Source organism: Oncorhynchus keta, chromosome 12 (assembly GCF_023373465.1).
Source record: "Oncorhynchus keta strain PuntledgeMale-10-30-2019 chromosome 12, Oket_V2, whole genome shotgun sequence".
NCBI classification, from domain to species: Eukaryota; Metazoa; Chordata; class Actinopteri; order Salmoniformes; family Salmonidae; genus Oncorhynchus; species Oncorhynchus keta.
Window position 1 is genome coordinate 52,436,768 of NC_068432.1, and position 23,742 is coordinate 52,460,509.

Genomic DNA, 23,742 nt, shown 5'->3' on the forward strand with positions numbered 1-23,742 from the left:
CTATAACCCAACTAGAGACTGACAACATTACCAGGCCTGTCCATAACCCAACTAGAGACTGACAACATTACCAGGCCTGTCCATAACCCAACTAGAGCCTGCCAGCATTACCAGGCCTGTCCATAACCCAACTAGAGACTGACATCATTACCAGGCCTGTCCATAACCCAACTAGAGACTGTCAACAATACCAGGCCTGCCCTATAACCCAACTAGAGACTGACAACATTACCAGGCCTGTCCATAACCCAACTAGAGACTGACAACATTACCAGGCCTGTCCATAACCCAACTAGAGACTGATAGCATTACCAGGCCTGTCCATAACCCAACTAGAGACTGATAGCATTACCAGGCCTGTCCATAACCCAACTAGAGACTGGCAACATTACCAGGCCTGTCCATAACCCAACTAGAGCCTGCCAGCATTACCAGGCCTGTCCATAACCCAACTAGAGACTGACAACATTACCAGGCCTGTCCATAACCCAACTAGAGACTGACAACATTACCAGGCCTGTCCATAACCCAACTAGAGCCTGATAGCATTACCAGGCCTGTCCATAACCCAACTAGAGACTGACAACATTACCAGGCCTGTCCATAACCCAACTAGAGACTGACAACATTACCAGGCCTGTCCATAACCCAACTAGAGCCTGCCAGCATTACCAGGCCTGTCCATAACCCAACTAGAGCCTGCCAGCATTACCAGGCCTGTCCATAACCCAACTAGAGACTGACAACATTACCAGGCCTGTCCATAACCCAACTAGAGCCTGCCAGCATTACCAGGCCTGTCCATAACCCAACTAGAGCCTGACAGCATTACCAGGCCTGTCCATAACCCAACTAGAGACTGACAACATTACCAGGCCTGTCCATAACCCAACTAGAGACTGACAGCATTACCAGGCCTGTCCATAACCCAACTAGAGCCTGCCAGCATTACCAGGCCTGTCCATAACCCAACTAGAGACTGACAACATTACCAGGCCTGTCCATAACCCAACTAGAGACTGACAACATTACCAGGCCTGTCCATAACCCAACTAGAGCCTGACAGCATTACCAGGCCTGTCCATAACCCAACTAGAGACTGACAACATTACCAGGCCTGTCCATAACCCAACTAGAGACTGACAACATTACCAGGCCTGTCCATAACCCAACTAGAGACCAACTAGAACCCAACTGATAGCATTACCAGGCCTGTCCATAACCCAACTAGAGACTGATAGCATTACCAGGCCTGTCCATAACCCAACTAGAGACTGGCAACATTACCAGGCCTGTCCATAACCCAACTAGAGCCTGCCAGCATTACCAGGCCTGTCCATAACCCAACTAGAGACTGACAACATTACCAGGCCTGTCCATAACCCAACTAGAGACTGACAACATTACCAGGCCTGTCCATAACCCAACTAGAGACTGATAGCATTACCAGGCCTGTCCATAACCCAACTAGAGCCTGCCAGCATTACCAGGCCTGTCCATAACCCAACTAGAGCCTGCCAGCATTACCAGGCCTGTCCATAACCCAACTAGAGACTGACAACATTACCAGGCCTGTCCATAACCCAACTAGAGCCTGCCAGCATTACCAGGCCTGTCCATAACCCAACTAGAGACTGATGAGCATTACCAAGCCTGTCCATAACCCAACTAGAGACTGACAAGCCTCCCAGCCTGTCCTAACCCAACTCAGAGACCACAACATTGGTGAATGTTTCCTGTCCAAAGACAACTAGAGTTGTTTTTGACAGCTTTATTTAACCAGGACTGCTTGAGTTTGGAGCTCTCACTGGTATGATTATTGAGCCCGGCGGGCCGGCCTTTCGGTGCAAGGTGCTTCATGGGAACCAAGCCTCCCAGCAGTGCTCTCTGAGTGTACTCAATACCACAATCCTTTGGTGAATGTTTCCTTTTAAAGACAATGTTGTTGTTTTTTTTACCTTTATTTAACCAGGCAAGTCAGTTTTAAGAACAACTTCTTATTTTCAATGACGGCCTGGGAACAGTGGGTTAACTGGTCTAGGAACAGTGGGTTAACTGGTCTAGGAACAGTGGGTTAACTGGTCTAGGAACAGTGGGTTAACTGGTCTAGGAACAGTGGGTTAACTGGCCTAGGAACAGTGGGTTAACTGGCCTAGGAACAGTGGGTTAACTGGTCTAGGAACAGTGAGTTAACTGGTCTAGGAACAGTGGGTTAACTGGTCTAGGAACAGTGGGTTAACTGGCCTAGGAACAGTGGTTTAACTGCCTTGTTCAGGAGCAGAATGACAGATTTGTACCTTGTCAGTTCAGGGGTTCGAACTTGCAACCTTTCAGTTACTACTCCAACACTAACCACTAGGCTACTCTGCCGCCCCAGCGTGGTTGGTGATTTCTCCGAGACTCAGTTTCGTTACGGAAAGCATAGCATCATTTGTTTTTTGACAACTTGAATGTCTTGGAATCAGTTTGATCCTGACCTAATAGAAGGGTGTTTCTATAGTAACACTGTCATCCCTGTGTTGTGTTGGGTAGTCTGCTCTGCCTCAGAGTGGTCCCGTTAGCCTAGTTAGCATAACGCTGGCTAGCTGTCTGTCTGACACACATCTCTAGTCTTAGCAGCAGCTGACACGGCTAAGATATCCTGAGAGCCTCTCTCTCACTCACTCACTCACTCACACACACACACACACACACACACACACACACACACACACACACACACACACACACACACACACACGCACACACACACACACACACACACACACACACACACACACACACACACACACACACACACACACACACACACACACACACACGCACACACACACACACACACACACACACACACACACACACACACAGAGAGGAAGAGGCCAAGTTGGCTGGGAAGGCTGTTTCCTGCTGTAACTATCAGGTTTCTGTGTTTTCCCTCTCTGCATTCTCACCGCTCAAACATCACACACTTATATTCTCCTTACTCAAACGTTGCAGAACAGGGGTTGGTTGGTTGGTTGTTGTTCTGAGGCATGTCAGACCTCATGTGTCTGGCTACATGATAAGACCTTAAGTAAAGTTAAGTCTCTGGTGATGATGTCAGACTGCTCGTTGTTCCAGATATTCACGCTGTGGGTCTTGACGTAACCCTGAATGTTTACTGTCACTGACAAACATGATTCGCATGTAGGTAACATCAGCTCTTGCTGCCGAAGAACAAAAGTCTTGCGGAGAAGCTCACCTCAAGTGCTCATTGATTGGTCTACCTATTATCTTAGCCAATGACAGTGCAGCTTGTTGTAAGGTGTTGTCTGTCTGACCCTGTCTCTCTAAGGTGTTTAACCCACTCTCTCTCTCTCTCTCTCTCTCTCTCTCTCTCTCTCTCTCTCTCTCTCTCTCTCTCTCTCTCTCTCTCTCTCTCTCTCTCTCTCTCTCTCTCTCTCTCTCTCTCTCTCTCTCTCTCTCTCTCTCTCCCAGGTATATGCCCCATCTGCCAGCACAGCTGACTACAACAGGGACTCACCGGGGTACCCCTCCTCCAAACCACCCAGTGGAGGGTTCCCCAGCCCCTTCTTCATGCCAGGTAATAGATTAGATTCTGTCACAACTCTGTTCATCCTTAATACTTAATACTTTAACCAACCTCATATTTAATCATAGATGGATAGATTTGGTGATGGACACAATGAGTGGCAAACTATCATGGAATAACACGAGCACAAAAAGTGTGTCGCTAAGATAGATAGTTACAGTGTATTCAGACCCCTTGACTTTTTCCACATTTTGTTACATTACAGCTTTATTCTAAAATTGATAAAATTATTTTAAAAATCCCCAGCAATTTACACACAATACCCCATAATGACATCACAATACCCCATAATGTCATCATAATACCCCATAATGTCACCACAATACCCCATAATGACATCACAATACCCCATAATGACATCACAATACCCCTAAATGACATGACAATACCCCATAATGACATGACAATACCCCATAATGACATCACAATACCCCATAATGACATCACAATACTCCATAATGACATCACAATACTCCATAATGACATCACAATACCCCATAATGACATCACAATACCCCATAAAGACATCACAATACCCCATAAAGACATCACGATACCCCATAAAGACATCACAATACCCCATAATGACATCACAATACCCCATAAATACATCACAATACCCAATAATCACATCACAATACCCCATAATGACATCACAATACCCCATAATGACATCACAATACCCCATTTTGACAAAGAGTAAACAGGTTTTTAGCAATGTTTTCAAATGTATTACTTTTTTTTTTTAACTAAAAATATCTTATTTACATAAGTATTCAGACCCTTTGCTAATGAAACTCGAAATTGAGCTCAGGTGCATCCTGTTTCCATTGATCCATTGGGGCGGCAGGGTAGCCTAGTGGACTAGTAACCGAAAGGTTGCAAGTTCAAATCCCCGAGCTGACAAGGTACAAAATCTGTCGTTCTGCCCTTGAACAGGCAGTTAACCCACTGTTCCTAGGCCGTCATTGAAAATAAGAATTTGTTCTTAACTGACTTGCCTAGTAAAATAAAGGTAAAAATAAAAAAATGTAATCATCCTAGAGATGTTTCTACAACTTGTTTGGAGTCCACCAGTGATAAATTCAATTGATTGGACATGATTTGGACTGTCTATGGAAGGTCTCACAGTTGATTCAACTGATTGGACATGATTTGGAAAGGTGCACACCTGTCTATAAAAAGGTCCCGCAGTTGACAATGCATGTCAGAGCAAAAACCAAGCCATGAGGTCGAAGGAATTGTCTGTAGAACTCCGAGACAGGACTGTGTCAAAGCACAGATCTGGGGAAGGGTACCAAAACATTTTTGCAACTTTGAAGGTCCCCAAGAACACAGTGGCCTCCATCATTCTTAATGGAAGAAGTTTGAAACCGTCAAGACTCTTCCTAGAGCTGGCCGCCCGGCTAAACTGATCAATCGGGGGAGAAGGGCCTTGGTCAGGGAGGTGACCAAGAAGCCGATGGTCACTCTGACAGAGCTCCAGAGTTCCTCTGTGAAGATGGGAGAACCTTCGAAAAGGACAACCATCTCTGCAGCACTCCACCAATCAGGCCTTTATAGTAGAGTGGACAGATAGAAGCCACTCCTCAGTAAAAGGCACATGACAGCCCACTTTTGCCTGAATGCCAAGCGTCACATCTGGAGGAAACCTGGCACCATCCCTACGGTGAAGCAGGGTGGTGGCAGCATCAAGCTGTGGGGATGTTTTTCAGCCGAGGAGACTGGGAGACTAGTCAGGATCAAGGGAAAGATGAACGGAGCAAAGTACAGAGAGGTCCTTGATGAAAACTGCTCCAGAGCGCTCAGTACCTCAGACTGGGGCGAAGGTTCACCTTCCAACAGGACAACGACCCTAAACACAGAGCCAAGACAACGCAGGAGTGGCTTCAGGACTAGTCTCTGAATGTCCTTGAGTTGCCCAACCAGAGCCCGGACTTGAACACGATCGAACATCTCTGGAGAACTGAAAATGGCTATGCAGCAATACTACCCATCCAACCTGACAGAGCTTGAGAGGATCTGCAGAGAAGAATGGGAGAAACTCCCCAAATACAAGCGTGCCAAGCTTGTAGCGTCATACCCAAGAAGAATCAATGCTGTAATCGCTGCCAAAGGTGCTTCAACAAAATAGTCCACTACCCTATTCCCTACATAGTGCACTACACTATTCCCTACATAGTCCACTACCCTATTCCCTACATAGTGCACTACACTATTCCCTACATAGTCCACTACCCTATTCCCTACATAGTCCACTACCCTATCCCCTACATAGTCCACTACCCTATTCATTCCACTACCCTATCCCCTACATAGTCCACTACCCTATTCCCTACATAGTCCACTACCCTATTCCCTACATAGTCCACTACCATATTCCCTACATAGTCCACTACCCTATTCCCTACGTAGTCCACTACCCTATTCCCTACATAGTCCACTACCCTATTCCCTACATAGTGCACTACCCTATTCCCTACATAGTCCACTACCCTATTCCCTACATAGTCCACTACCCTATTCCCTACATAGTCCACTACCCTATTCCCTACATAGTCCACTACCCTATTCCCTACATCGTCCACTACCCTATTCCCTACATAGTCCACTACCCTATTCCCTACATAGTCCACTACCCTATTCCCTACATAGTCCACTACCCTATTCCCTACATTGTCCACTACCCTATTCCCTACATAGTCCACTACCCTATTCCCTACGTAGTCCACTACCCTATTCCCTACATAGTCCACTACCCTATTCCCTACATAGTCCACTACCCTATTCCCTACATAGTCCACTACCCTATTCCCTACGTAGTCCACTACCCTATTCCCTACATAGTCCACTACCCTATTCCCTACATAGTCCACTACCCTATTCCCTACATAGTCCACTACCCTATTCCCTACATAGTCCACTACCCTATTCCCTACATAGTCCACTACCCTATTCCCTATTCCCTACATAGTCCACTACCCTATTCCCTACATAGTCCACTACCCTATTCCCTACATAGTCCACTACCCTATTCCCTACATTGTCCACTACCCTATTCCCTACATAGTCCACTACCCTATTCCCTACGTAGTCCACTACCCTATTCCCTACATAGTCCACTACCCTATTCCCTACATAGTCCACTACCCTATTCCCTACATAGTCCACTACCCTATTCCCTACATAGTCCACTACCCTATTCCCTACGTAGTCCACTACCCTATTCCCTACATAGTCCACTACCCTATTCCCATCAAATCAAATGTATTTATAAAGCCCTTCGTACATCAGCTGATGTCTCAAAGTGCTGTACAGAAACCCAGCAGCAAGCAATGCAGGTGTAGAAGCACGGTGGCTAGGAAAAACTCCCTAGAAAGTACAGCTCCTAGGAATAAACCTAGAGAGGAACCAGGCTATGAGGTGTGGCCAGTCCTCTTCTGGCTGTGCCGGAATGCTGAGTTAAAAGTCTGAATACTTATGTAGATGTGATATTTATTTATATAATAAAAACATAATTAAAAAACAGTTTTTTGCTTTGTCATTATGGGGTATTGTGTGTAGATTGATGAGTACATTTTTTTTGTTAAATACATTTTAGAATAAGGCTGTAACGTAACAAAATCTGGAAAAAGTCAAAGGGTCTGAATACTTACCGAAGGCACTGTACATACAAAAACAAAAGACAGTGCTTTGGCTGTGGATTGATAGACGAAGTAATCCAGCCAAGTTAGATGAGTAGGTTTCCCTGCAATTGGAGGGCTGGTGTTCGCTGTTGGTGACATCACAGCCTCTGGAGGGCTGGTGTTCGCTGTTGGTGACATCACAGCCTCTGGAGGGCTGGTGTTCGCTGTTGGTGACATCACAGCCTCTGGAGGGCTGGTGTTCGCTGTTGGTGACATCACAGCCTCTCTGGAGGGCTGGTGTTCGCTGTTGGTGACATCACAGCCTCTGGAGGGCTGGTGTTCGCTGTTGGTGACATCACAGCCTCTGGAGGGCTGGTGTTCGCTGTTGGTGACATCACAGCCTCTCTGGAGGGCTGGTGTTCGCTGTTGGTGACATCACAGCCTCTGGAGGGCTGGTGTTCGCTGTTGGTGACATCACAGCCTCTCTGGAGGGCTGGTGTTCGCTGTTGGTGACATCACAGCCTCTGGAGGGCTGGTGTTCGCTGTTGGTGACATCACAGCCTCTGGAGGGCTGGTGTTCGCTGTTGGTGACATCACAGCCTCTGGAGGGCTGGTGTTCGCTGTTGGTGACATCACAGCCTCTGGAGGGCTGGTGTTCGCTGTTGGTGACATCACAGCCTCTGGAGGGCTGGTGTTCGCTGTTGGTGACATCACAGCCTCTGGAGGGCTGGTGTTCGCTGTTGGTGACATCACAGCCTCTGGAGGGCTGGTGTTTGCTGTTGGTGACATCACAGCCTCTGGAGGGCTGGTGTTCGCTGTTGGTGACATCACAGCCTCTGGAGGGCTGGTGTTCGCTGTTGGTGACATCACAGCCTCTCTGGAGGGCTGGTGTTCGCTGTTGGTGACATCACAGCCTCTGGTCTGGCCCGGACTGTCTGCTGCTCTGCCTTACTAATCACACAGCAAGTGGTTGAGGGCTCAGAGCCATGCAGTAGGGAGGGTTAGGATCTCAGCCACACGGTAGGCAGGCAGCTTGGGGTTTCGTGCACAGTGGAGGATGGAAACGGAGACAGGTTAATGGAAGTATTATCTTCCCGAAGAGAGCCAGAGACATTATAGTATCAGTACAGGTGACATGGCAGGGTAGCCTAGTGGTTAGAGGGCAGAGGAGGCAGGTAGTCTAGTGGTTAGAGTGTAGAGGTGGCAGGTAGCCTAGTGGTTAGAGTGTAGAGTCGGCAGGTAGCCTAGTGGTTAGAGTGTGGAGGTGGCAGGGTAGCCTAGTGGTTAGAGTGTTGGACTAGTAACCGAAAGGTTGCAAGTTCGAATCCCAGGGTGTATGTTGCGTATTAGTTAGCAGGGTGTATGTTGCGTATTCAGTTAGCAGGGTGTATGCTGTGATCTAGTTAGTAGGGTGTATGCTGTGATCTAGTTAGCAGGGTGTATGCTGTGATCTAGTTAGTAGGGTGTATGATGTGATCTAGTTAGCAGGGTGTATGTTGTGATCTAGTTAGCAGGGTGTATGTTGTGATCTAGTTAGCAGGGTGTATGTTGTGATCTAGTTAGCAGGGTGTATGTTGTGATCTAGTTAGCAGGGTGTATGTTGTGATCTAGTTAGCAGGGTGTATGTTGTGATCTAGTTAGCAGGGTGTATGCTGTGATCTAGTTAGTAGGGTGTATGATGTGATCTAGTTAGCAGGGTGTATGTTGTGATCTAGTTAGCAGGGTGTATGTTGTGATCTAGTTAGTAGGGTGTATGCTGTGATCTAGTTAGCAGGGTGTATGTTGTGATCTAGTTAGCAGGGTGTATGTTGTGATCTAGTTAGCAGGGTGTATGTTGTGATCTAGTTAGCAGGGTGTATGTTGTGATCTAGTTAGCAGGGTGTATGCTGTGATCTAGTTAGCAGGGTGTATGTTGTGATCTAGTTAGCAGGGTGTATGTTGTGATCTAGTTAGCAGGGTGTATGTTGTGATCTAGTTAGCAGGGTGTATGTTGTGATCTAGTTAGCAGGGTGTATGCTGTGATTTAGTTAGCAGGGTGTATGTTGTGATCTAGTTAGCAGGGTGTATGTTGTGATCTAGTTAGCAGGGTGTATGCTGTGATTTAGTTAGCAGGGTGTATGTTGTGATCTAGTTAGCAGGGTGTATGCTGTGATCTAGTTAGCAGGGTGTATGTTGTGTATTCAGTTAGCAGGGTGTATGCTGTGATCTAGTTAGCAGGGTGTATGCTGTGATCTAGTTAGCAGGGTGTATGTTGCGTATTCAGTTAGCAGGGTGTATGCTGTGATCTAGTTAGCAGGGTGTATGTTGTGATCTAGTTAGCAGGGTGTATGTTGTGATCGTAAGCGTATGCTCCAGGAGGGGTCCCTCATCCTCCTCCTCCTGCCCCTGTAGACGGTCACCACATCCCTCTCTTTGCCCCTGTAGACTGTCACCACATCCCTCTCTTTGTCCCTGTAGACGGTCACCACATCCCTCTCTTTGCCCCTGTAGACTGTCACCACATCCCTCTCTTTGTCCCTGTAGACGGTCACCACATCCCTCTCTTTGTCCCTGTAGACTGTCACCACATCCTTCTCTTTGTCCCTGTAGACGGTCACCACATCCCTCTCTTTGCCCCTGTAGACTGTCACCACATCCTTCTCTTTGTCCCTGTAGACGGTCACCACATCCCTCTCTTTGCCCCTGTAGACTGTCACCACATCCTTCTCTTTGTCCCTGTAGACGGTCACCACATCCCTCTCTTTGCCCCTGTAGACTGTCACCACATCCCTCTCTTTGCCCCTGTAGACTGTCACCACATCCCTCTCTTTGCCCCTGTAGACTGTCACCACATCCCTCTCTTTGCCCCTGTAGACTGTCACCACATCCCTCTCTTTGTCCCTGTAGACTGTCACCACATCCCTCTCTTTGCCCCTGTAGACGGTCACCACATCCCTCTCTTTGTCCCTGTAGACGGTCACCACATCCCTCTCTTTGTCCCTGTAGACTGTCACCACATCCCTCTCTTTGCCCCTGTAGACGGTCACCACATCCCTCTCTTTGCCCCTGTAGACTGTCACCACATCCCTCTCTTTGCCCCTGTAGACGGTCACCACATCCCTCTCTTTGTCCCTGTAGACGGTCACCACATCCCTCTCTTTGTCCCTGTAGACTGTCACCACATCCCTCTCTTTGTCCCTGTAGACGGTCACCACATCCCTCTCTTTGTCCCTGTAGACTGTCACCACATCCCTCTCTTTGCCCCTGTAGACTGTCACCACATCCCTCTCTTTGCCCCTGTAGACTGTCACCACATCCCTCTCTTTGCCCCTGTAGACGGTCACCACATCCCTCTCTTTGCCCCTGTAGACGGTCACCACATCCCTCTCTTTGCCCCTGTAGACTGTCACCACATCCCTCTCTTTGCCCCTGTAGACGGTCACCACATCCCTCTCTTTGCCCCTGTAGACGGTCACCACATCCCTCTCTTTGCCCCTGTAGACTGTCACCACATCCCTCTCTTTGCCCCTGTAGACGGTCACCACATCCCTCTCTTTGCCCCTGTAGACGGTCACCACATCCCTCTCTTTGCCCCTGTAGACTGTCACCACATCCCTCTCTTTGTCCCTGTAGACGGTCACCACATCCCTCTCTTTGTCCCTGTAGACTGTCACCACATCCCTCTCTTTGCCCCTGTAGACTGTCACCACATCCCTCTCTTTGCCCCTGTAGACGGTCACCACATCCCTCTCTTTGCCCCTGTAGACTGTCACCACATCCCTCTCTTTGTCCCTGTAGACTGTCACCACATCCCTCTCTTTGCCCCTGTAGACTGTCACCACATCCCTCTCTTTGCCCCTGTAGACTGTCACCACATCCCTCTCTTTGTCCCTGTAGACTGTCACCACATCCCTCTCTTTGCCCCTGTAGACTGTCACCACATCCCTCTCTTTGTCCCTGTAGACTGTCACCACATCCCTCTCTTTGCCCCTGTAGACTGTCACCACATCCCTCTCTTTGCCCCTGTAGACTGTCACCACATCCCTCTCTTTGCCCCTGTAGACGGTCACCACATCCCTCTCTTTGCCCCTGTAGACTGTCACCACATCCCTCTCTTTGTCCCTGTAGACTGTCACCACATCCCTCTCTTTGTCCCTGTAGACGGTCACCACATCCCTCTCTTTGTCCCTGTAGACTGTCACCACATCCCTCTCTTTGCCCCTGTAGACGGTCACCACATCCCTCTCTTTGCCCCTGTAGACTGTCACCACATCCCTCTCTTTGCCCCTGTAGACGGTCACCACATCCCTCTCTTTGCCCCTGTAGACGGTCACCACATCCCTCTCTTTGCCCCTGTAGACGGTCACCACATCCCTCTCTTTGCCCCTGTAGACTGTCACCACATCCCTCTCTTTGTCCCTGTAGACGGTCACCACATCCCTCTCTTTGTCCCTGTAGACGGTCACCACATCCCTCTCTTTGTCCCTGTAGACTGTCACCACATCCCTCTCTTTGCCCCTGTAGACTGTCACCACATCCCTCTCTTTGCCCCTGTAGACGGTCACCACATCCCTCTCTTTGCCCCTGTAGACTGTCACCACATCCCTCTCTTTGTCCCTGTAGACTGTCACCACATCCCTCTCTTTGCCCCTGTAGACTGTCACCACATCCCTCTCTTTGCCCCTGTAGACGGTCACCACATCCCTCTCTTTGCCCCTGTAGACTGTCACCAAAACCCTCTCTTTGCCCCTGTAGACTGTCACCACATCCCTCTCTTTGCCCCTGTAGACGGTCACCACAGTGCTGACCCATGGAGCTCCTCCAGTGGAATGAACCAGCCTGGTTACAGCGGCATGCTGGGTAACTCCTCCCACGGCCCCCAGAGCAGCAGCTACTGTGGCACCCACCTGCATGACCGGCTGGTGAGTATCCTCTCCTCATTTCCTTATCTCCTTATTTTCTAATCTACTCTCCACTCCTCCTTTCCTTATCTCCTTCTTTTCTAATCTACTCTACTCTCCACTCCTCCTTTCCTTTCCTTATCTCCTTCTTTTCTAATCTACTCTCCACTCCTCCTTTCCTTTCCTTATCTCCTTCTTTTCTAATCTACTCTCCACTCCTCCTTTCCTTATCTCCTTATTTTCTAATCTACTCTCCACTCCTCCTTTCCTTATCTCCTTCTTTTCTAATCTACTCTCCACTCCTCCTTTCCTTTCCTTATCTCCTTCTTTTCTAATCTACTCTCCACTCCTCCTTTCCTTTCCTTATCTCCTTCTTTTCTAATCTACTCTCCACTCCTCCTTTCCTTATCTCCTTATTTTCTAATCTACTCTCCACTCCTCCTTTCCTTATCTCCTTCTTTTCTAATCTACTCTCCACTCCTCCTTTCCTTTCCTTATCTCCTTCTTTTCTAATCTACTCTCCACTCCTCCTTTCCTTTCCTTATCTCCTTATTTTCTAATCTATTCTCCACTCCTCCTTTCCTTATCTCCTTATTTTCTAATCTACTCTCCACTCCTCCTTTCCTTTCCTTATCTCCTTCTTTTCTAATCTACTCTCCACTCCTCCTTTCCTTTCCTTTCCTTTCCTTATCTCCTTCTTTTCTAATCTACTCTCCACTCCTCCTTTCCTTTCCTTTCCTTATCTCCTTATTTTCTAATCTACTCTCCACTCCTCCTTTCCTTTCCTTATCTCCTTATTTTTTTAATCTATTCTCCTCCCTCTTCTTCTGTCTGTCTTTCAGTCACTTTCTATGTCTCCTTGTCATTGTTTTATTTTTATTTAACTAATTCTTGTTTACAATGATGGCCTACCAAAAGGTAATTGGCCTCGTGTGGGGACGGGGGCTGAGATTAACATTTTTGAGCACAGACAACAGCACAAAGGGTAAGAAGGTAGAGACAACAATATATCAGGTGAAGCAGCCACACCTGTCAGTCAGAGTGTCTATGATTGAGTCTTTGAATGAAGAGATAAAACTGTCATTTCAGTCGTTAGCTGCAGCGAACTGAAAAGACGAGCGACCCAGGGATGTGTGTGCTTTGGGGATCTTTAACAGAATGTGACTGGCAGAACGGGTGTTGTATGTGGAGGATGAGGGCTGCAGTAGATATCTCAAAAAAGGGGAGTGAGGCCTAAGAGGGTTTTATAAATAAACATCAACCAGTGGGTCTTGTGACGGGTATACAGAGATGACCAGTTTACAGAGGAGTATAGAGTGCAGTGATGTGTCCTATAAGATGCATTGGTGGAAAATCTGATGGCCAAATGGTAAAGAACATCTAGCCGCTCGAGAGCACCCTTACCTGCCCTTACCTGCCCTTACCTGCCCTTACCTGCCCTTATCTACCCTTACCTGCCCTTACCTGCCCTTACCTACCCTTACCTACCCTTACCTGCCCTTACCTGCCCTTACCTACCCTTACCTGCCCTTACCTGCCCTTACCTGCCCTTACCTGCCCTTACCTGCCCTTACCTACCCTTACCTGCCCTTACCTGCCCTTACCTGCCCTTACCTGCCCTTACCTCTCTCCATCAGTTGATTATTCCTTAGCCTTGGTGTGCCTCCATATCATCTCACTCTTATTACTCTTCATTGCTTTAGGTTCTAATGGGTTAGATGGTCAGTCTGAGGGTTATAATGGGTTAGATGGTCAGTCTGAGGGTTATAATGGGTTAGATGGTCAGTCTGAGGGTTATAATGGGTTAGATGGTCAGTCTGAGGGTTATAATGGGTTAGATGGTCAGTCTGAGGGTTATAATGGGTTAGATGGTCAGTCTGAGGGTTATAATGGGTTAGATGGTCAGTCTGAGGGTTATAATGGGTTAGATGGTCAGTCTGAGGGTTATAATGGGTTAGATGGTCAGTCTGAGGGTTATAATGGGTTAGATGGTCAGTCTGAGGGTTATAATGGGTTAGATGGTCAGTCTGAGGGTTATAATGGGTTAGATGGTCAGTCTGAGGGTTATAATGGGTTAGATGGTCAGTCTGAGGGTTATAATGGGTTAGATGGTCAGTCTGAGGGTTATAATGGGTTAGATGGTCAGTCTGAGGGTTATAATGGGTTAGATGGTCAGTCTGAGGGTTATAATGGGTTAGATGGTCAGTCTGAGGGTTATAATGGGTTAGATGGTCAGTCTGAGGGTTATAATGGGTTAGATGGTCAGTCTGAGGGTTATAATGGGTTATATGGTCAGTCTGATGGTCCGAATGGGTTAGATGGTCAGTCTGAGGGTTATAATGGGTTAGATGGTCAGTCTGAGGGTTATAATGGGTTAGATGGTCAGTTTGAGGGTTATAATGGGTTAGATGGTCAGTCTGAGGGTTATAATGGGTTAGATGGTCAGTTTGAGGGTTATAATGGGTTAGATGGTCAGTTTGAGGGTTATAATGGGTTAGATGGTCAGTCTGAGGGTTATAATTGGTTAGATGGTCAGTTTGAGGGTTATAATGGGTTAGATGGTCAGTCTGAGGGTTATAATGGGTTAGATGGTCAGTCTGAGGGTTCTAAATGGTTAGATGGTCAGTCTGAGGGTTCTAATGGGTTAGATGGTCAGTCTGAGGGTTATAATGGGTTAGATGGTCAGTTTGAGGGTTATAATGGGTTAGATGGTCAGTCTGAGGGTTATAATGGGTTAGATGGTCAGTCTGAGGGTTATAATGGGTTAGATGGTCAGTCTGAGGGTTCTAAATGGTTAGATGGTCAGTCTGAGGGTTCTAATGGGTTAGATGGTCAGTCTGAGGGTTATAATGGGTTAGATGGTCAGTCTGAGGGTTCTAAATGGTTAGATGGTCAGTCTGATGGTTCTAAATGGTTAGATGGTCAGTCTGAGGGTTATAATGGGTTAGATGGTCAGTCTGAGGGTTCTAAATGGTTAGATGGTCAGTCTGAGGGTTCTAATGGGTTAGATGGTCAGTCTGAGGGTTATAATGGGTTAGATGGTCAGTCTGAGGGTTCTAAATGGTTAGATGGTCAGTCTGATGGTTCTAAATGGTTAGATGGTCAGTCTGAGGGTTATAATGGGTTAGATGGTCAGTCTGAGGGTTATAATGGGTTAGATGGTCAGTCTGATGGTTCTATATGGTTAGATGGTCAGTCTGATGGTTCGAATGGGTTAGATGGTAAGTCTGAGGGTTCTAATGGGTTAGATGGTCAGTCTGAGGGTTCTAAATGGTTAGATGGTCAGTCTGATGGTTCTAAATGGTTAGATGGTCAGTCTGAGGGTTATAATGGGTTAGATGGTCAGTCTGAGGGTTATAATGGGTTAGATGGTCAGTCTGATGGTTCTATATGGTTAGATGGTCAGTCTGATGGTTTGAATGGGTTAGATGGTCAGTCTGAGGGTTCTAATGGGTTAGATGGTCAGTCTGAGGGTTATAATGGGTTAGATGGTCAGTCTGATGGTTCTAAATGGTTAGATGGTCAGTCTGAGGGTTATAATGGGTTAGATGGTCAGTCTGATGGTTCTACATTTACATTACAATTAAGTCATTTAGCAGACGCTCTTATCCAGAGCGACTTACAAATTGGTGCATACACCTTATGACATCCAGTGGAACAGCCACTTGCATCTAAATCTTTTGGGGGGAAGGGGGGTGAGAAGGATTACTTACCCTTACTTACCCTATCCTAGGTATTCCTTGAAGAGGTGGGGTTTCAGGTGTCTCCGGAAGGTGGTGATTGACTCCGCTGTCCTGGCGTCGTGAGGGAGTTTGTTCCACCATTGGGGGCCAGAGCAGCGAACAGTTTTGACTGGGCTGAGCGGGAACTGTACTTCCTCAGTGGTAGGGAGGCGAGCAGGCCAGAGGTGGATGAACGCAGTGCCCTTGTTTGGGTGTAGGGCCTGATCAGAGCCTGGAGGTACTGAGGTGCCGTTCCCCTCACAGCTCCGTAGGCAAGCACCATGGTCTTGTAGCGGATGCGAGCTTCAACTGGAAGCCAGTGGAGAGAGCGGAGGAGCGGGGTGACGTGAGAGAACTTGGGAAGGTTGAACACCAGACGGGCTGCGGCGTTCTGGATGAGTTGTAGGGGTTTAATGGCACAGGCAGGGAGCCCAGCCAACAGCGAGTTGCAGTAATCAAGACGGGAGATGACAAGTGCCTGGATTAGGACCTGCGCCGCTTCCTGTGTGAGGCAGGGTCGTACTCTGCGGATGTTGTAGAGCATGAACCTACAGGAACGGGACACCGCCTTGATGTTAGTTGAGAACGTCAGGGTGTTGTCCAGGATCACGCCAAGGTTCTTAGCGCTCTGGGAGGAGGACACAATGGAGTTGTCAACCGTGATGGCGAGATCATGGAACGGGCAGTCCTTCCCGGGAGGAAGAGGAGCTCCGTCTTGCTGAGGTTCAGCTTGAGGTGGTGATCCGTCATCCACACTGATATGTCTGCCAGACATGCAGAGATGCGATTCGCCACCTGGTCATCAGAAGGGGGAAAGGAGAAGATTAATTGTGTGTCGTCTGCATAGCAATGATAGGAGAGACCATGTGAGGTTATGACAGAGCCAAGTGACTTGGTGTATAGCGAGAATAAGAGAGGGCCTAGAACAGAGCCCTGGGGGACACCAGTGGTGAGAGCGCGTGGTGAGGAGACAGATTCTCGCCACGCCACCTGGTAGGAGCGACCTGTCAGGTAGGACGCAATCCAAGCGTGGGCCGCGCCGGAGATGCCCAACTCGGAGAGGGTGGAGAGGAGGATCTGATGGTTCACAGTATCAAAGGCAGCCGATAGGTCTAGAAGGATGAGAGCAGAGGGAGAGAGTTAGCTTTAGCAGTGCGGAGCGCCTCCGTGATACAGAGAAGAGCAGTCTCAGTTGAATGACTAGTCTTGAAACCTGACTGATTTGGATCAAGAAGGTCATTCTGAGAGAGATAGCGGTAGAGCTGGCCAAGGACGGCACGCTCAAGAGTTTTGGAGAGAAAAGAGAGAAGGGATACTGGTCTGTAGTTGTTGACATCGGAGGGATCGAGTGTAGGTTTTTTCAGAAGGGGTGCAACTCTCGCTCTCTTGAAGACGGGAGGGACGTAGCCAGCGGTCAGGGATGAGTTGATGAGCGAGGTGAGGTAAGGGAGAAGGTCTCCGGAAATGGTCTGGAGAAGAGAGGAGGGGATAGGGTCAAGCGGGCAGGTTGTTGGGCGGCCGGCCCTCACAAGACGCAAGATTTCATCTGGAGAGAGAGGGGAGAAAGAGGTCAGAGCATAGGGTAGGGCAGTGTGAGCAGAACCAGCGGTGTCGTTTGACTTAGCAAACGAGGATCGGATGTCGTCGACCTTCTTTTCAAAATGGTTGACGAAGTCATCTGCAGAGAGGGAGGAGGGGGTGGGAGGATTCAGGAGGGAGGAGAAGGTGGCAAAGAGCTTCCTAGGGTTAGAGGCAGATGCTTGGAATTTAGAATGGTAGAAAGTGGCTTTAGCAGCAGAGACAGAGGAGGAAAATGTAGAGAGGAGGGAGTGAAAGGATGCCAGGTCCGCAGGGAGGCGAGTTTTCCTCCATTTCCGCTCGGCTGCCCGGAGCCCTGTTCTAAATGGTTAGATGGTCAGTCTGAGGGTTATAATGGGTTAGATGGTCAGTCTGATGGTTCTAAATGGTTAGATGGTCAGTCTGAGGGTTCTAAATGTTTAGATGGTCAGTCTGATGGTTCTAAATGGTTAGATGGTCAGTCTGATGATTCTAAATGGTTAGATGGTCAGTCTGATGGTTCTAAATGGTTAGATGGTCAGTCTGATGGTTCTAAATGGTTAGATGGTCAGTCTGATTGTTCTAAATGGTTAGATGGTCAGTCTGATGGTTCTAAATGGTTAGATGGTCAGTCTGATGGTTCTAAATGGTTAGATGGTCAGTCTGAGGGTTCTAATGGGTTAGATGGTCAGTCTGATGGTTCTAAATGGTTAGATGGTCAGTCTGAGGGTTCTAATGGGTTAGATGGTCAGTCTGATGGTTCTAAATGGTTAGATGGTCAGTCTGATGGTTCTAAATGGTTAGATGGTCAGTCTGATGGTTCTAAATGGGTTAGATGGTCAGTCTGAGGGTTCTAATGGGTTAGATGGTCAGTCTGAGGGTTCTAATGGGTTAGATGGTCAGTCTGAGGGTTCTAATGGGTTAGATGGTCAGTCTGATGGTTCTAAATGGTTAGATGGTCAGTCTGATGGTTCTAAATGGTTAGATGGTCAGTCTGATGGTTCTAAATGGTTAGATGGTCAGTCTGATGGTTCTAAATGGGTTAGATGGTCAGTCTGAGGGTTCTAATGGGTTAGATGGTCAGTCTGAGGGTTCTAATGGGTTAGATGGTCAGTCTGAGGGTTCTAATGGGTTAGATGGTCAGTCTGTGGGTTCTAATGGGTTAGATGGTCAGTCTGATGGTTCTAATGGGTTAGATGGTCAGTCTGAGGGTTCTAATGAGTTAGATGGTCAGTCTGAGGGTTCTAATGAGTTAGATGGTCAGTCTGAGGGTTCTAAATGGTTAGATGGTCAGTTTGAGGGTTCTAAATGGGTTACATGCTCAGTCTGAGGGTTCTAAATGGTTAGATGGTCAGTCTGATGGTTCTAAATGGTTAGATGGTCAGTCTGAGGGTTCTAATGGGTTAGATGGTCAGTCTGAGGGTTCTAATGAGTTAGATGGTCAGTCTGAGGGTTCTAAATTGTTAGATGGTCAGTTTGAGGGTTCTAAATGGGTTACATGGTCAGTCTGAGGGTTCTAAATGGTTAGATGGTCAGTCTGAAGGTTCTAAATGGTTAGATGGTCAGTCTGATGGTTCTAAATGGTTAGATGGTCAGTCTGAGGGTTCTAATGGGTTAGATAGTCAGTCTGATGGTTCGAATGGGTTAGATGGTCAGTCTGAGGGTTCTAATGGGTTAGATGGTCAGTTTGAGGGTTCTAAATGGGTTACATGGTCAGTCTGAGGGTTCTAAATGGTTAGATGGTCAGTCTGAAGGTTCTAAATGGTTAGATGGTCAGTCTGATGGTTCTAAATGGTTAGATGGTCAGTCTGAGGGTTCTAATGGGTTAGATAGTCAGTCTGAGGGTTCTAATGGGTTAGATGGTCAGTCTGAGGGTTCTAAATGGGTTAGATGGTCAGTCTGAGGGTTCCAATGGGTTAGATGGTCAGTCTGAGGGTTCTAATGGGTTAGATGGTCAGTCTGATGGTTCTAAATGGTTAGATGGTCAGTCTGATGGTTCTAAATGGTTAGATGGTCAGTCTGAGGGTTCTAATGGGTTAGATGGTCAGTCTGAGGGTTCTAATGCGTTAGATGGTCAGTCTGATGGTTCGAATGGGTTTTATGGTCAGTCTGAGGGTTCTAATGGGTTAGATGGTCAGTCTGAGGGTTCTAAATGGGTTAGATGGTCAGTCTGAGGGTTCCAATGGGTTAGATGGTCAGTCTGATGGTTCTAAATGGTTAGATGGTCAGTCTGAGGGTTCTAATGGGTTAGATGGTCAGTCTGAGGGTTCTAATGGGTTAGATGGTCAGTCTGATGGTTCTAAATGGTTAGATGGTCAGTCTGATGGTTCTAAATGGTTAGATGGTCAGTCTGAGGGTTCTAATGGGTTAGATGGTCAGTCTGAGGGTTCTAATGAGTTAGATGGTCAGTCTGAGGGTTCTAATGGGTTAGATGGTCAGTCTGAGGGTTCTAATGGGTTAGATGGTCAGTCTGAGGGTTCTAATGAGTTAGATGGTCAGTCTGATGGTTCTAAATGGTTAGATGGTCAGTCTGATGGTTCTAATGAGTTAGATGGTCAGTCTGAGGGTTCTAATGGGTTAGATGGTCAGTCTGAGGGTTCTAATGGGTTAGATGGTCAGTCTGAGGGTTCTAATGGGTTAGATGGTCAGTCTGAGGGTTCTAATGAGTTGGATGGTCAGTCTGATGGTTCTAAATGGTTAGATGGTCAGTCTGATGGTTCTAAATGGTTAGATGGTCAGTCTGAGGGTTCTAATGAGTTAGATGGTCAGTCTGAGGGTTCTAATGGGTTAGATGGTCAGTCTGAGGGTTCTAATGGGTTAGATGGTCAGTCTGAGGGTTCTAATGGGTTAGATGGTCAGTCTGAGGGTTCTAATGGGTTAGTCTGATGGTTGTTTCTCTCCCTCTTTTCTCCCTCTCTACAGAGCTACCCATCACACTCCTCGGCAGACATCAACCCCAGTCTTCCTCCCATGTCCAGTTTCCATCGTAACAGTGCCTCCAATCAGTACAGTACAGCTTCCTGCACTGCCACCACCAACGGCACAGACAGCGTGATGGGTAAGACCTGGGGACAAGGACACAGGGCTGCAGAAGACAGGACAGAAGACAGGGCTGATTACAGTGGTAAGACCAGCAATGTGGCGGGCGGACAGACAGACAGACAGACAGACAGACAGACAGACAGACAGACAGACAGACAGACAGACAGACAGACAGGAAGACTAAACGTATACAAGATTGACTGATTAACATAGAACCACATCAGGTTTTGACTCTGCTGTGATTAGCTGTGACGTGTCCTCCTCTCAGTGATGGCTGGAGTGTCACTGTGTTGTTCCTCTCTACCGCCACAGACATTCCAGCATATGGTCCTGCTCTTTTTCAATCCCACTGAACAAATAATAAAACAATCAGAAACAGATTGGATGCTTGTCCTCCAACATTCCACAATGATTCTCTCTTTCCCTCTCCCTCTATCGATCTCGATCATTCTTTCTCTCTCTGAGATCTCTCTCTCTCTCTCTCTCTCTCTCTCTCTCTCTCTCTCTCTCTCTCTCTCTCTCTCTCTCTCTCTCTCTCTCTCTCTCTCTCTCTCTCTCTCTCTCTCTCTCTCTCTCTCTCTCTCTCTCTCTCTCTCTCTCTCTCTCTCTCTCTCTCTCTCTCCCTGTCTCTCTCTCTCTCTCTCTCTCTCTCTCTCTCTCTCTCTCTCTCTCTCTCTCTCTCTCTGTCTCTCTCTCTCTCTCTCTCTCTCTCTCTCTCTCTCTCTCTCTCTCTCTCTCTCTCTCTCTCTCTACCTCTCTCTCTCTCTCTCTCTCTCTCTCTCTCTCTACCTCTCTCTCTCTCTCTCTCTCTACCTCTCTCTGAGATCTCTCTCTCTCTCTCTCTCTCTCTCTCTCTCTCTCTCTCTCTCTCTCTCTCTCTCTCTCTCTCTCTCTCTCTCTCTCTCTCTACCTCTCTCTCTCTACCTCTCTCTCTCTCTCTCTCTCTCTCTCTCTCTCTCTACCTCTCTCTGAGATCTCTCTCTACTCCTCTCTCTACCTCTCTCTCTCTCTAAACATATATTGACATTGCCAATGCAAGTGATATTAACACTCACAAATTAACAGTTAACATAAAACACACAAAAGTTTTAAAATGAGCAATGTTAAATTATTAACTGTGTACAAAAACTTGAGTTCCGTTAAAATAGATCCTGAAGGAAGATGGATTCGGTTGAACATGATGATAAACAATGATGGCTCATAAATCGATATGGACCGAATAATGACAATCCAATCCTTCTTTGAAAACATTTATAATAATCGAATTAGTCTCCAAGATACATATAACTATATTATAATGGTAGGGTGCTACAATACAGTTTTAAGCACGTCAATGGACCTTGAAGGTAATCACACTACCAACTGAGGCTTAAAAACTCGGATCTTGTAAGATATACTTGGAGGCTTAATCAAGCTAGTCAGATTGATTATTTTCCGGTATTTGATTATTTTCCGGTATCCTTTTCTATGCTATTTGCTATGTATTGTATTTCGAGAATGGGGAATGCGATCAGACCATCAGCCTATAGACCTCCATGTAAATATGACAGAAATTCTCCACGATGGCAGGAGAAATTGACAATTTAAACCAGGGTTCATTGACTGACACTATTTTCTTATCAAAAACAGAGGAATTCGTAGCTTTTTGTCGTACAGGTTCAGCGGACCGACTGGATCGTAATCCTTTTAAGTGTTCCTTTCAATTCAATTTTGGGCCCACAAACTAAAACAGTATCGTTTAACAGAGAAAAGACTTACAGCGGACATAGAAAATCTAACATTACACGTCAATGGTGTAAATAAATGGTGTAAATAAATGGTGTAGATAAATGGTATAAATAAATTGTGTAAATAAATGGTGTAAATAAATGGTGTAGATAAATGGTGTAAATAAATGGTGTAAATAAATGGTGTAGATAAATGGTGTAAATAAATGGTGTAAATAAATGGTGTAGATAAATGGTGTAAATAAATGGTGTAAATAAATGGTGTAGATAAATGGTGTAGATAAATGGTGTAAATAAATGGTGTAGATAAATGGTGTAAATAAATGGTGTAAATAAATGGTGTGAATAAATGGTGTAAATAAATGGTGTAAATAAATGTACAACAGAAGCACTGAGTAATCTAGACACAAAACAAAAGGAGTTTAAGGAATTTATTCAGGAAAGATCGTGTTTCATTTATCAAACAAACGGATTAAATTATATGGAGGATGGTGACTGAAGCTACAATCTATCTGCAATATTAAAGGTGATCTACCCCCTAGGAAGAGGTTAAAGGTGATCTACCCCCTAGGAAGAGGTTAAAGGTGATCTACCCCCTAGGAAGTGGTTAAAGGTGATCTACCCCCTAGGAAGAGGTTAAAGGTGATCTACCCCCCAGGAAGAGGTTCAAGGTGATCTACCCCCTAGGAAGAGGTTAAAGGTGATCTACCCCCTAGGAAGAGGTTAAAGGTGATCTACCCCCTAGGAAGAGGTTAAAGGTGATCTACCCCCTAGGAAGTGGTTAAAGGTGATCTACCCCTAGGAAGAGGTTAAAGGTGATCTACCCCTAGGAAGAGGTTAAAGGTGATCTACCCCTAGGAAGAGGTTAAAGGTGATCTACCCCCTAGGAAGAGGTTAAAGGTGATCTACCCCTAGGAAGTGGTTAAAGGTGATCTACCCCCTAGGAAGAGGTTAAAGGTGATCTACCCCTAGGAAGTGGTTAAAGGTGATCTACCCCTAGGAAGAGGTTAAAGGTGATCTACCCCTAGGAAGAGGTTAAAGGTGATCTACCCCTAGGAAGAGGTTAAAGGTGATCTACCCCCTAGGAAGAGGTTAAAGGTGATCTACCCCTAGGAAGAGGTTAAAGGTGATCTGCCCCCTAGGAAGTGGTTAAAGGTGATCTACCCCCTAGGAAGAGGTTAAAGGTGATCTACCCCCCAGGAAGAGGTTCAAGGTGATCTACCCCCTAGGAAGAGGTTAAAGGTGATCTACCCCCTAGGAAGAGGTTAAAGGTGATCTACCCCCTAGGAAGAGGTTAAAGGTGATCTACCCCCTAGGAAGAGGTTAAAGGTGATCTACCCCCTAGGAAGAGGTTAAAGGTGATCTACCCCCTAGGAAGTGGTTAAAGGTGATCTACCCCCTGGGAAGAGGTTAAAGGTGATCTACCCCCCAGGAAGAGGTTCAAGGTGATCTACCCCCTAGGAAGAGGTTAAAGGTGATCTACCCCCTAGGAAGAGGTTAAAGGTGATCTACCCCCTAGGATTTAAAAAAAGCAAATACATAATGTAAAACTATGAGACTGCAGGGAAACCAGGTGTAATCTTTATAGAAGATTTT

At 46.8% G+C, this 23,742-nt stretch overlaps 1 protein-coding gene across 4 annotated transcripts in view; it reads left to right on the forward strand.

Annotated features, from left to right (window-relative positions):
• LOC118381633 (transcription factor 4-like) overlaps nt 1–23,742 on the forward strand; it is a 539,774-nt gene that overhangs the window by 454,731 nt on the left and 61,301 nt on the right. For all 4 annotated transcript variants that reach the window (XM_052458604.1, XM_052458603.1, XM_052458601.1 and 1 more), the window contains 3 exons: nt 3,478–3,583; nt 11,986–12,119; nt 20,300–20,435. In XM_052458604.1, the coding sequence (XP_052314564.1) occupies nt 3,478–3,583; nt 11,986–12,119; nt 20,300–20,435 (376 nt within the window). The remainder of the gene's footprint in view (nt 1–3,477; nt 3,584–11,985; nt 12,120–20,299; nt 20,436–23,742) is intronic.